The sequence below is a fragment of the Lampris incognitus genome, chromosome 13 (assembly GCF_029633865.1).
Source record: "Lampris incognitus isolate fLamInc1 chromosome 13, fLamInc1.hap2, whole genome shotgun sequence".
Classification (NCBI taxonomy): domain Eukaryota; kingdom Metazoa; phylum Chordata; class Actinopteri; order Lampriformes; family Lampridae; genus Lampris; species Lampris incognitus.
The window spans coordinates 20,853,768-20,868,346 of record NC_079223.1 but is presented as its reverse complement, the minus strand read 5'-3'; the positions used below and the strand labels follow the sequence as shown (position 1 = coordinate 20,868,346).

General features: G+C 40.9%; 1 protein-coding gene across 1 annotated transcript in view; it reads right to left on the bottom strand.

Moving 5' to 3' along the window:
• The window catches only part of atrnl1a (attractin-like 1a), a 436,027-nt gene that overhangs the window by 319,300 nt on the left and 102,148 nt on the right, over positions 1 to 14,579 (bottom strand). The window contains exons 16-18 of the mRNA XM_056291780.1: positions 5,096 to 5,283; positions 1,516 to 1,729; positions 295 to 486 (exon numbers count right to left, since the gene is read on the bottom strand). Of these exons, the coding sequence (XP_056147755.1) occupies positions 295 to 486; positions 1,516 to 1,729; positions 5,096 to 5,283 (594 nt within the window). The remainder of the gene's footprint in view (positions 1 to 294; positions 487 to 1,515; positions 1,730 to 5,095; positions 5,284 to 14,579) is intronic.

Genomic DNA, 14,579 nt, shown 5'->3' with positions numbered 1-14,579 from the left:
TTGTTTGTTTGTTTGTTTGTTTTAGGGATATATCTCATCAATGGGTACATAAAGTCTCTCTGTTTCATTAAATTCAATTTTGCTTTATTGGCACAATGAAATGAAGGATTGTGCTGCCAAAGCACAGAGTCTCACATGAACATAAATAGCACAAAACACAGTAAAGAGTAATGTAAAAAAGTAAACAAAATAATAATAATAATAAACATGTGTTTAATTTGGTGTATTAATTTTGTGTTTGTGAGTATGTATGGGGCATTGCTCTCTCTCTCTCTCTCTCTCTCTCTCTCTCACCAGTGCAGTCCTGGGTCTGCCACTCCAGACACTGGCCGTAGGGGAATGAGATGACATAGGCGGAGGAGTCCACACAGCGCTGGGTACTACTACACCACATGCACTCCATAGCTTGGCTGGTGCAGTTGGCACAGCTGGTTCGCAGTGTGCATGGGGTCTTGCAGGGACGGGCACTCTGGCTGAGCGGACTCACTGGGTAAGAGCGGGATTGGGAGAAAGGGAACAAGTTGAGATGTTGGATAAGAGATAAAAAAAATATAATAAATGATAATAAAAAAGAATGCTGAGTTACTTTAAAGGTATATAATGTAAGAATGACACCCATTTTCACAACAGGATTTGATTAATTCCTGTCTCTCAGTCCGGAAAAGAAACGGCTCTATAAAATCAGATCTCACCAGACATTTTAAAACAACCTTAACAGCACTACCAGACAAGCACTGTAGCCATAATCGGGGCCTGGTTCGTTCCTCCTCCAGTTGCAAAAGGAATGTCTTTTTAGTGTGTATAACTTTGCATCATCCATCCATCCATTATCCAAACTGCTTATCCTGCTCTCAGGGTCGTGGGGATGCTGGAGCCTATCCCAGCAGTCACTGAGCGGCAAGTGGGGGGGGGGGCATCCTGGACAGGCCACCAGCACATCACAGGGCCGACACACACACACACACACATATTTACACCTGGGGACAATTTAGTATGGCCGTTTCACCTGACCTGTATGTCTTTCGACTGTGGGAGTAAACCGGAGCACCCGGAGGAAACCCACGCAGACACGGGGAGAACTTTGCATCATAAATTTGGAAATGAACTCTTTTATTAAAAACATGTGTCAAAACACTGTGAAGCAGTGTAAAAAGCAGTGAAAGAGATGTAAAGTCACACATCTGACAACTGTAGAAGTCCCACTGTTTTTTGTATTTTATTTAACAGCTGCAAAATGACTGTGCAGAACAGGCGATAATTGGAAAAAAAATTACAAGAACCATTTGACACATCTAAGCAATGGATGTGCCTGTTTCAGTAAGTTTAGCTGAGAGAAACATCTTGTGTTGGTTTCCAACGCCAGATGTATTGAGCTGAAAAATAGCAACCCAATTTGCGAGTCGTCCCAAACTACACTCAGCTCCGGAAAAAAAAAAAAAAAGGTTAAAAATGTTTAACGCAAACTTTCTTTCTCTCCACCCATCCCTCACTTCTCTCCCAATTGTTCATCCTCACCAGCAGGCTTTTCGCAGATCAGGCCATCAGTAGTGGCGGTGCAGGGGTTGGCTTTGAGGCCAGCCACCTGCGCCCGTTCCAGGTAGGCACAGAAGCCCGAGTCGCTGGGTTCCCCTGGGAGCCAGCGGAGGCTGCTGTTGGTGAAGGGAGAGGCATCCTCCCAACCCCAGTAGGACACGTTGATCTTCCTCAGACCCACCCATGGAGATAATCTCTGTATAGACAGACAGGGAAAAGATGAGATGACAGGTGAGAAAAGACAAAGAAAATAATGTCTTATGTTGCTTCCTCAGTAGTTGTTATCATATCTTTGTATTTTTATCCTTTCATACTGGAACTTGAAAGGTAGAATCTATACTAGTATCAATACAGGAGCCTCTCGGCAAATGAGCCCCACTTGGTTACTGCATTTTGCTTACATTTTTGTTTTGGTCTGAATTGTGGGCATGTGTATTTGGGTTGACTGGGAAGAGGGGAGGGGTTGTGAGAGTGGGGAAAGACTTTTTCCTCTAGTAACCACCATCAGCAACTATAGTGAGCAGCAGGAATAGCAACGGCATTGGCAACCGTCCATTTGAGAGCTGGTGAAAGCCCGCAACTTGTCACATACAGCCATTTCTTTAATGGCATTGCTGCTTACCTGTCCTACAGTAGCAAGGCCAGCTCGGCATCCGTTTTTATGCTTTCATAGATGAGGAAGTTTTCACCCACTCTCAAAAGGTACATCTACAATAATTCTATTTCTGGTGCAACATTAATGTAGGTTTTTTGTTTTTGTTTTTTTGCTGAATGACGAGGCTTTTTAGATTCTGTAGAGTTGCAAAGCTTGCTCCTTCAAACTGGAATGGTGAAACATGCAGCAAGATGAATAGTATGGATGCATAGTTTTGTGGGAGAACCCAGATATCTGAAGGGCAGGGAGCCCTCTATCGGTGTGGTTTCTAAAATAAAGATTTCAGGCAGGTTATGAAAGCCAGAAATCTCAGCACCTGGCAAAGCTGTAATCTTGCAGCTGGTATACGGGGACAACACTTTATATAACTCCTCCTAATATACGGTGGTTATTATCTGCTATGATAAAAACAATTTTTTACTGATAGCACCCTAAAGATATTCTTAATCAGTGCCCTGTTGCAAGGTTCAGAGTTCTTTTGGAATAATTTATTATCAAGCAAACAAAATAAACAAACCTTTTCAGCCAAAGACAATATGGTAAATCACTACCTATTTCCAAGGATTTAAACATGTTTACAAGATCTTTTCTTACATTCTAATAAACAAATGCTCCACGGTGTCAAGGATATCCAACGATCCAATCTTTGTGCATACTCAAGAACATAGATATGGGAGCTAGGTAATTAGGTACAGGTGTGCACTGTGGACCACCAGGTCACCCCTGGATTTCCCTGCCCACTGACCAATCTTCAGAAGTGCACCATGCAAGCACACAAATTCTTTTCATGCTCTCTGGTCAAGGGCACAGGTTTAACCATCTGGTATAACACTGATCAGCCACAAAAAACATGACGCCGCCTCTATGATCTTGCTAAGTGGATTGTTCCCCCAAATTAGCACTGTATCCTTCTGTATTGATAATGTGGATGCATGGTTAAACTGGTGGCGGTTTGAGATGAAATATCAATAAAGCATCAAATCATGAACGTAATGATGGATAAAAAAGAGCGAAACATACAATATCCAAAAGGTATGAACTGAAATACCCACAAATTACATTTCCCACAGACACAGTATATAGATTTAAGCATAACTTCTAAGTGAAACTCAACCCGACATCAAACCTCCCTGCAAATTACTGTAATTATTCCAAAAGCACAGAGATTCCAGTCCATGCCAACACCAATAACTCGAGGCTCTGATAAATCACTGAAATTATGGCAGATTATTTAAGTGAACTTTGGTAATTGTGTGAGAGTTTGAGCTCCTGGGCCACAGAGTCATCCCGAAAAGGGACCCATAAACTCCACAAGATCCATACACAGCTATGATCTCACACAAAACGTTAAAACATACAAAGGCATCAAAGGCTGGGTTATCAAAGAGAATAACATGACTCAGGAACTTTAAATATTTGGTTAAGAAATTGCAGTTAAGTATGTTCTAGCTTTTGCCAGAGTATTTGTTGATGAGTGTGTGTGTGTGTGTGTGTGCGTGCGTGCGTGCGTGCGTGCGTGCGTGCACATGTCTGTGCACATGGAATTAAATGTATGAGTAAGTGTACTTACACAATTGTCTATGTGCACCTGCACACAGTATGCGTATGTGCCTCCAGGTGTATCTAAATGCACTTTTATTCAGCATCTCTGCTGAAAATCCCTTCTCTCCTGGGCGGGGAAGAAATAATTGAATTTCTCAGAAGAAAGTGAAATTGTGCTGATTGTTGGTTTGGAGAAGGCTTCTTAGGATGGAATGACAACAGGAAAGCTTTAGCATCACCTTCACATGAAAGCATCAAATGTGTGGTTTATAAAATAAAAATAAAAACAGGTAATTCTGCAGTTCTCCAACTAGATCGAGAGGGAAAGAAAGAGAGTGATTCATCACCTCCCTTTAATTAACAGCGGTCAAATATTTGCTCTTGCTTTTATTGACACAGCACATTTATTAAATAGTTTTTGGTGTACGTAAACCTGTTGTGTGTGTCTGTGCATGCCTGTGTGCGTGTGTGGTTCAAAAATGTAAAATGCCAGACAATCCAGGATCTCAACCGACATATTCACATAAGTACTTCACATAAACATTTCAAAATATGTGGGGTTTTATTGATGGGTCACAAACCACAAGCATGTATGTTTAATGGGTGTTTTGCATTCTACAGCTCACTGATAAAGAATCCTTCAAGGTAAGGCACAGGCCACAAAGCTGCATCAAAAACCATTTCTGGTGCATCCGGGTGGCGTAGCGGTCTATTCCATTGCCTACCAACATGGGGATCGCCAGTTCGAATCCCCGTTTTACCTTCGGCTTGGTCGGGCATCCCTACAGACACAATTGACCGTGTCTGTGGGTGGGAAGCCGGATGCGGGTATGTGTCCTGGTCGCTGCACTAGTGCCTCCTCTGGTCAGTTGGGGCGCCTGTTTTTGTTTTTTTGGGGGGGGGAATAGCATGATTCTCCCACGCGCTACGTCCCCCTGGAGAAACTCCTCACTGTCAGGTGAAAAGAAGCAGCTGGCGACTCCACATGTATCAGAGGAGACATGTGATAGTCTACAGCCCTCCCCGGATCAGTAGAGGGGGTGGAGCAGCGATCAGGATGGCTCGGAAGAGTGGGGTAATTGGTCGGATACAACTGGGGAGAAAAAAAAAAGGGGGGGGGTCCAAAATATATATATATATATAAAACCTGCCTGAGGTTCCTTCAAAGCATCTGGGTTCACTCCATTGAAAAGTGGTGAGAGAGCTGAGCTAAATATTTTGAAATTAAAACTCCTACTCTGAATGTCTGGTAGCTTAATGGAAATCTTCTTGAACTTGTTTTATTTATATTTCTTGATAGCCAAAGATACTAATCAATTTAAATGTTTTATGGGGTTGGTTTGTTTCCGGACAGCACCTGCTTACCTTGTCGTGTAGTTCATACTTGTTTAGCTCCTCAAGAATGAAGTCAACCTGTTTATCTGTGACCAGTGAGGCAATATTCCCACCAAGGTTCTTACAGTAGTGCTGAGCATTGTCATAGCTCTCTCTGCTGGAGTTGATCCGTAGGCAGGCCTCCGCAACATGGTGCCAGCCCTCCCCGCAAAGCTGGCCTGCATGCAGGAACACAAAAAAATTATTTACATCCAGGCTTCGGAGTGGGCAAAGTCAGTACAGAGGGATTTACAGTTAAGACCACAGCTTAGAAACGAAACTTTGCTGCAAGACATGATGATAGCAACATTAATATTGCTTTGAAAATATGTCAAAAATGATTTGATTGTGTAAACCAAAAAATATTTTGTTGGTTTACGTTGTCATCTAATGTTTTCACAAGCTTTTATGTATGTGTAGCTGCTGACTCACTATTTTATACTGTTAAAGCAACTCGCTTACTTTGTGCTGACTTTTTCTGGAACATCACAGTTAATAGAATAATCATAGGGTTTTCAAGGTTAGGGGTTACGCAACTTTTTTATGGGTTTAACATGCAGAACTAAAAAGTACACAAAGTCTGCGGACAAAGTTTTTTGTTACGTCACTTGGTAGCTCCTTATTTAAGGCTATGCTAATGGATGCCATTCTAGGTTAGATGAAAGGAAACAACAACGAATGCTGCCTCCACTGAATGCCACTGTTTATTTTTAAGTCCAGGACTTATTGCATTCATAGAACCATAATGGCTTCCATCACCACCCTTTTCATCTCGCAGAAAGAGGGAACATACGTTTTAAAAGAAATTTCTCTTTTTTTTCCCCAGCCACAGACGGCTATTTGGGTGATGGCTACCCAAAACAAAAGGAGAGCAGAAAAGAGTGAGAAAGAGGTCAGGGGAGAAAGGGGGAGAAGAAAAATAAATACATTGGAGTGGGTAACTACCTTTGAATGGAGACAGAATTAAACATGTCGGGCCTTTAAAATAAATAGTCATCACATGAATTCTAGAGAAAAGGTCAAAGTGGTGATGTGGTGACAGACAATGGGCCACTTTCCATTGCCCAAATTCAGCTTAACAATGTATTTTTTTTTTCAAATGTATGTTTTCACATAAACTAGTGGAGCTTTGTTTGCATACAGTGATTGCAAGACAGACAAATTCACAATTGTTGCATTGCAGTTCCTATTTCCATCCATTCATCCATCCATTGTCCAAACCACATATCCTGCTCTCAGGGTAGCAGGGATACTGGAGCCTATCCCAGCAGTCATTGGGCAGCAGGCAGGGAGACACCTTGGACAGGCCACCAGACCATCACAGGGCATTGTTGGTAAACATCATTTCAACTAAGGCTATTTTATTCTTTTCTACTTTATTTTCCTTTTAATTTAATACTAAAACACAAGCTAAAGCTTTTTATCAGGATGGAATGTTACTCTCCATGTAAATTTGCACAGAGTGTATAAGGAATATGACTTAAGGGTTTCTCACAGTCACGTACACAGCTCCTTTAATATTCTCTATTCTATTCTTTTACATTTCAAACCTACATTTTATATCACAAAAACAAGGCATTTAATTGATGTTCTTATCTATAAGGCAATTACAAGGTAATACCTTGTTCTGTCATTTGCCATTTTAAACCCATTCGGTTTTGTCTGCAACCCCAACATCACAAGACAGGCCCCTTTCAAAAAGGTTAGACAGCAGATCAAATAAGCATGCCTGAGATAGTAGTCTTGATCGTACTGAATTACAGGATCAGGGCAGAGTCTTAAGAGAACGCACTTGAAGGCAATATACTATAGAGCATAATACTCAACGTGCCTCTGCTAAGGTTATAAAAAAAACAGCCTGTGAAAAATATAACTCTTCTGATTTAGTATTGAGCATTTTTTCAGCACATTTCAAGCTGAGTTTTGAGCACCAAAACAGTGTGCATACACTTCACAACATAACAGAGAAAAAGAAAGCAGTCTTTCATGGGGACAGGCAGGTGGATCTACACAATGTTAATCTCTGCCTGAAGTTACAATCCTGAAGAATTTCTATCCAAAAAAAATTCCTATTTGATACTTTGTCATTGTATTTAATATAACAGCTTATCTGCAAGCATCCTAGTCATTAATGCTTTTGTAGTTGGTCACTTCAATGATTATGTTCAGACAAAGGTGTAACTTTGGTTTGAGAAGTGGAAGGGACACAATAAAATTGGGTCTGGGGGAGGAACCCAAGACCCCGTTAGCTAAATTCTATATACATAAGTGCAAGTTTACAAACCAAAGACCCCTTTTTATTGTTTTCTGTAAAGGTTTTGAACTGTACATAAAAAGTATTAATTCTAGTGCCAATAAAAAGGCCCAAAAAACTGTAATGGCATGTGTTCGCTGTAAAATATGTATGTAAATGAATTGTGATCTTAGCTGTTGTGTCTTAAATGTTTTTCTTTTCTTTTCCTTTTTATTATTTTTATTTTTTTATCTGGCCTACCCCCGTAGCATGTTTGTTTGTACTGTAGTCATTCGTGTTGTAAAAATGTGACATGTGTACAACTTGTTGTTAATAAAATCAATAAAAGGAGAAAAAATTATTGAATAGCCTTCTAATCAACCAACTCGCATTGCTTTTCTTTCTTTTCATCCCCTCTCAAAACAAAGACATTAAATTTAACTGCTGCTGATGGTATTTCATTATTATGAATTGCCGCTTGCTCATCCAGTTAGCAGTTTTTCAAGTGCATATGTGTGAAACACATCCAGACGCCAAGGCAGGTTGTCCGTGTCCACTACTCTTCCGTGGCCATTTTTTTGGAGTATATCAGGGCCTTATAACCAGCAGCTCAATTCGCTTTCTCAGCCAGAATCTGACGGCTGGTCAAACAACTGCACTTTAAACAAAAATTTTGCGGTTAAATAATAATAATAATAATAAAAAAATGGACTATGTGCGTTCTCTTCCGCATTCCGACTCGGCCAGCTCGATCATTTCCAGGTAGCGCCGGAAGTGATACGGACAACCGACAACAACAGCGGAGCAATGACGTTTTTCATTCAGTCTCTTCAAGATCTACCCAAACTCACGGTTAACGACGTTAGTCGCATTATCCAAGAAGCATGCCATACGTCAGTTACCAAAAAGGAGAAGGGCTTCAAACGTTACGTTTCAAGCTACAGCCACAATTACGAAGGTAAGCCCCGGACGTGTAATGTTAGCACCTAGCATGTTTTTGTACTAGCCAATGTTGGCGTAGTGATAAGTTACTGTTAACGTTATGTTTCTATGTGTCAATCACTGTTACAATTTTCCTAACGTCATTGTCAATCTCAGTTTCAAACAAGGATTCAAGAGGAGAACTATCCATTAGGGCTGAGTGATATAGATCTATGAGGAAAAGCCAAAAGCGTCACAGTTTGAGCATAAGGGAAAGTTATCCTGCAGGTTCAGTGCAAACTGGTTAATGAGACAGGTTCCTGTTCGTCAAATCAATAAAGTTTCTGTGAATCATATCATTGCTATGAATCTAATACTGTTAAAGGCTACGTTAAATATATATTTCGTATGAGACCTCATAATAATAATAATAATAATAATAAGGTACGTGGTTCCCCATGTGAACCACGTACCTGCTCCCGAAGACGGAGGAGACACAGAACCCAAAAAATTACAGACCCATCACCTGCCTACCAACAATGTACAAGATCATCACCTCCATCATCACTGAGAGAACCTATAGCTTCCTCGACAAAAACAACTTGTTACCAGCAGAACAGAAGGGATGTGAGAAAGGTAGCTATGGATGCAAGGACCAGCTACTCATCAATAAAGCCATATTGCAAGAGGTCAAATCGAAGAAAAAGAACTTGTCAACAGCATGGATTGACTACAGGAAGACACTCCTGGATAGAGAAGAGCCTCAAGATCTACAGAGTCTGCCCAACAACTGTCAAATTCATCACGGAGAGCATGAAGGAAGACCACCCTGAATCTCCATCATGCAGAGGGGTCGTTAACATCGAGAATGATCAACATCAGAAGCGGAATCTTCCAAGGGGACTCACTATCACCACTGCTTTTTTGCCTTGCACTAGCACCACTCAGCAATCTACTGAACAACAGCAGCTATGGGTACAAATCACAGAATGGCCAACTGACCCACCTGTTCTACATTGACGACCTCAAGACATTTAGCAAGGACAATCAGCAGAGGGGTCTACTCACCATCGTCAAGACCTTCAGCGACACATCAAGATGGAATTCGGAATCAACAAGTGTGCCAAAGCCACTTTCAAGAAAGGAAGACTTGCCAAGACTGCAGACTTAGACCTTGACACTGACACTAATCAAAGAGCTAGACCAAGATAGCACATACAAGTACCTAGGAGTGAATGAAGGAGATGGCATACAACACTCAACCATGAAGGAGAAGATCCAGAAAAAGTACCACAGGAGAGTGCGTATGGTACTGAAGAGCGAACTCAATGCGGCTAACAGAATTGAAGCTATCAACACCCTAGCAATACCTGTAGTGATGTACAGCTTCAACATCATCAACTGGAAACTGAATGACATCAAGAGACTAGACACCAAGACAAGAAAGACGCTGACCATGGAGAAGATGCACCACCCGAAAGCAGATGTCAACAGGCTGTACCTACCAAGAGCTTCAGGAGGACGAGGCCTAGTCCAACTTGAACTGACCTTCAAGACTACCACTATCAGGCTGGATGCATACCTGACAAAAGCAGATGACCAACTCCTCTGAATACTAAAACATCAGATCTACTCCATCAATAAAGAAGCTGCGCAATTCAAGAAAGAGCTTGATGTCCCAGAAACCCCACCAACAGAAAATGAGGCAACTACCATCTATGCCAAATGAGTGAAAGAGAAGACAAAATACCATGGCCAGTGGCAACTGCAAAAAACCTGGGAGGACAAAGCAATGCACGGGAAGTACCCAAAAAGAATGAAAGACGCAGACGTGGACCAACAAAAGACACATCAGTGGCTGAGGAGCACCGGGCTGAAAGCAGAGACGGAGGGTCTGATAATCGCTGCACAAGACCAGAGCCTGGCAACCAGATCCTATCACCATCGTATCATCAAAGATGGAAAAGACCCAAAATGCAGAATCTGTGGAATGTACGAAGAAACCATCGACCACATTGTCTCAGGCTGCCTGGAACTGGCAAAGAAGGAGTACATGTACAGGCACAACAAGGCAGCATCATACCTGCACTGGAAGATCTGCAGCAGTTACAAGATCAAGAAGAATGAGAAGTGGTATGAACATCAGCCAAAAATGGTCACTGAAAACAATGATGTCACCGTCCCCTGGGACTTGCCCATCCACACTGACAGAGAGACAAAAGCCAACAAGCCCGACATCGTTATCAAGGACAGGAAGCAAAAGAGGTGCATGCTCATTGACATGGCAATACCATCAGAAAAAACACCTCAGTGAAAGTCACAGAGAAACTGACCAAGTAAAAAGACCTGGAGATTGAAATCAACAGGATGTGGGGTATGAAGACCGAAACAACACCAGTGGTCAGTAGAGCTCTAGGACTCATGAAGAAGGGAATGGAAAAGTTCACCAACCGTATCCCAGGTAACATCAACATCAGTGCAGTTCAGAAGATCGCCCTAATCGGAACAGCCCACATATTACGACGAGTACTGTCAATCAAGTGACATCTGCCTTACAGTGCCTCAGGTCCATAGTTTGGACCCGGCTCTACAGGATGTAAAACAGGAAACGTGAAAGAAATAATAATAATAATAAATGTTATTTGTATAGCACATTTCATACATAAAATGCAGCTCAAAGTGCTTTACATTAAAAACAGGGGAAACAGTAAAACTCAACGTACATAACCCTAGTGTGTAAAAATGCGTAAAAGTAATGGGATTCACTGAAACTATATTGCGTTCTGAGTTCTGTCACTTCTTTTACACACTTTCTGTGTTCCCTATTATTCTAAATGAGTAAAGGGAGATTGGCAATGATTTGGCTACAAGTTTTGATTTACACATTAGTGCATATCAACTTTTTTTTTGGTTAATTTTTTTCTCATTCATATAATCAATTCATACATCATTCATATTTTTCTCACTGTACTCATGTATTCTCCTTTATAACAGAAGTTCACTAATTTATTGTTTATAAAAAGTATAAAAAGAATGTTTTAATGTTTAACTGCACTTGCAGCAACCAGCAAGTACAGTATGTACTGTAACATATATGTGTATTTTCCCAGATTGTGATGTGGCTCCTCTCTTCACAACTATGGCCATAGCCGATAATGTGCCTCTGGTAGAATCTAAGTTTGGTAAAGTGCAAGAAGGAAGTGTGTTGTCCTATCACTTGCCAACAAAGACAGTGCCAAAAACCCGTCCACACTCAGATGCCTCTTCTCCCCCACAGCTGCCACTTTCTGGTTACAGGCTGGGACCCTCTACCTGTTCCGTCATCTGCTCTGGGCATCAGCAGCTCCACATGATGTCCCTTGCAACATCATTTGAGACAGCTCACAAAATTGAGAACAACACAAAACAGCAGAGTTCCTGTGTGGAGTGGCGCCAACTAAGGTGGTCCCACGTCACCTCCACCAAATTCAGAGTGGTCTGTCACACCAGGGGACAGACCTCTGCTGAAAATCTGGCAAAAAGGCTTCTGAGACCCAGCCATCAGACTGCAGACATGAGGAGGGGGCTGGACATGGAACCTGCAACAGCAGAAGAGTACTGCAGAGCAAGGGAGATCAATCAATATCCTTGTAGGTTCCTTATCAACCCTGATGCACCTTGGATGGGGTCATCACCTGATGGCATAGTGTATGATCCAAAGGGGCAGCCAGAGTTTGGCCTTGTTGAAATTAAATGCCCAAATTTTTCGAGTTATGTTGACTGCCCATACATGAAGATCAGTGAGGGCACACATACACTGAGGAAATCCCATCCGTACTTTTGGCAGATCCGGGGTCAGCTGTTAATTTCTGGACTTGAATGGTGTGACTTTGTTGTCTACACACAGAGACATGTTCATTCAGAGGATTCCCACAGACAAAGAAATCACAGCCACAATCAATGAAAAAATTGACTATTTCTTTTTCTTAATTTTTACCTCTATGCTTCCCTGCAATACAGAACTGCTGCAAGCTGCCTTACTCAGCTCAATTTGTTACAGCGATAGCCAGTGGTAGTGTATATCATGTAATACTGTGTGTTTAACAATAAATTTTAGTGCACTACAGAAAATTACAGATAAACATTTAAAGTGTACTGAAGTGGCAGCTCATATAATATGGTTAAATTAAGTTTGAGTAAAAACAAAATAGGTTATAAATGCAGTTGCAAGAACAATACTTTCCTCATATTTTCAGATGTTTGATTAGAAAGAGAACTTATTTTAATTGTAATTATAACTTCTAATTATCTGTTAACTCCCTCTCTCTGCTCCATCTGTCGCTCTGCGGAAGTCTCGTTTTTCTCTCTGTATTGAGTGTTTTGACAGTGATTGTTGTTATTTGGAGTACTTTTGCTCATTGTAATAAAGATAAATGATTAGCATTTGAATGCTGTCTTGTATTAACTACAGTAACTGTTATAAAAAGGTAAATGAGCAGAACTGACGGGTGACCAAAAAAATCTGAGTACCAGTTAAATTGAACAAAGTTAATGTATTTCTGTAAACCAATATTCAATAACTTCCATCAATCCATCCATTATCTGAACCGCTTATCCTGCTCTCAGGGTCGCGGGGATGCTGGAGCAATATAAAACAGATTTCATGTAGTGTATATACAAATGATTGCTATTTACAAAATTCACATTTTATCCTCGAGATAGTATACAACTCATTTCATCATCACTGAACAAAGTGAAATGATTTCAATAAACCCAATATCAAACAACTTTAACAATATAAAACAGACTAGAAGAACCCTGCTACAATGTAGCGGTTTGGTTATCCACCCGTCTAAATCTCCCTCCTCTTCATCCTGCCAGCTAACCGCCTTCCCCCTGCCCCTAAACCCCCCCACTCCAACCCCCCCCCCCAAAATGCTCAGAATCATCTGAAATGCCGAGAAAAGTGGTTTATAGCCATTTTCAGAAAATGCATATTTTGCATAATTATGCATAATTATTATAATTATTTTAAATTTCTACTATTTTTCTGGTCCTCTCTGGAACAATACCTACCACCTCCAAAAAAAAAATGAGGATCATAAGTGCATTTTTGCAAAAATGCATATTTTGCATAATACCAAAACATTTCAGTCCCAGAAAAAACCTTTTTACATAGGTGAAAAAAATCAAAGATGCTCAGAATCATCTGAAATGCCGAGAAAAGTGGTTTTTAGCCATTTTTAGAAAAATGCATATTTATGCATAATTATGCATAATTTTTATTTTTTGAGATTTTTCCCGTACTCTCTGGGACAATACCTACCACCTCCAAAAAGAATTAGGATCATAAGTGCTTTAGTTTTCGGTCCCGCTATCTACACTAACTAACACACACACACACTAACACCACACACACACACACACATTACGAAAATATATGAGTAGATTTCATTGAAATTTTGTCCTCAAGACAATACACATCCTCTGCTAGGCTTTTTTAGGGATGGAAGCAGAGGCATCTAATGGTGAAGTTGTCCCTCTGGATGGAGACAATTCATTTTCGTCTGGTTTCCGCATCAGAAGGAAACGTATGAACACTGAGTACTTTGCTGTACTTACCGGAGACTTGGCACAAAGGCACACAGCAATGTTCAGCTGTCGTGCTATCAGTACGTTGAAACTTAAACTTCATTTTCTGAGACAGCGTCGCCATTTGACAGAAATCACATGAACAGTATGGGGAACGGAAGTGAACAAGCTGGCAGAGATTTTACCGGAACTACGTCAGCACCACTGTGTGCGTATAGTCAACTGAAAAATGGGAGGGGGGGGGCACGTGTCTCCATTGTCCATCCATCCATTATCCAAGCTGCTCATCCCCATGGAAATTATGCCCCAGCTCACAGGTAGGATATATCCAGGAAACCTATAGTAATACACCACATTTTCATTTTGGTTGTCATATGTGGAAGAAAAAAGGCAGATAGTGGAGAGTTTCAAGAAGAAGCAAAGTTGCGTGACAAGATGTGGCAAAAATGTTCGTAAAAGATCTTTCAATATTGCGATATCAATAGCTTAAACCCAAGTTCAACTATGTTTTTTTTTCTTACTGCAGATGAAAAGTGGCTGACATTACAGCACTACGTATTCTGTTTCATTTAAAATGGATCTCTGGGATTTAGAGTGGTTAAACTGACGCAACTATAATGTATTAACATAAGAATCAGTAAATTACACTAAAAGATGATCTCGGGATCATAGCTTTGGAGCGATCAACAGCTCCCAATTCAAAGCAGCACAAGCGAGCTAATTTGCAGACCGTTGCCTTCCATGCAACAA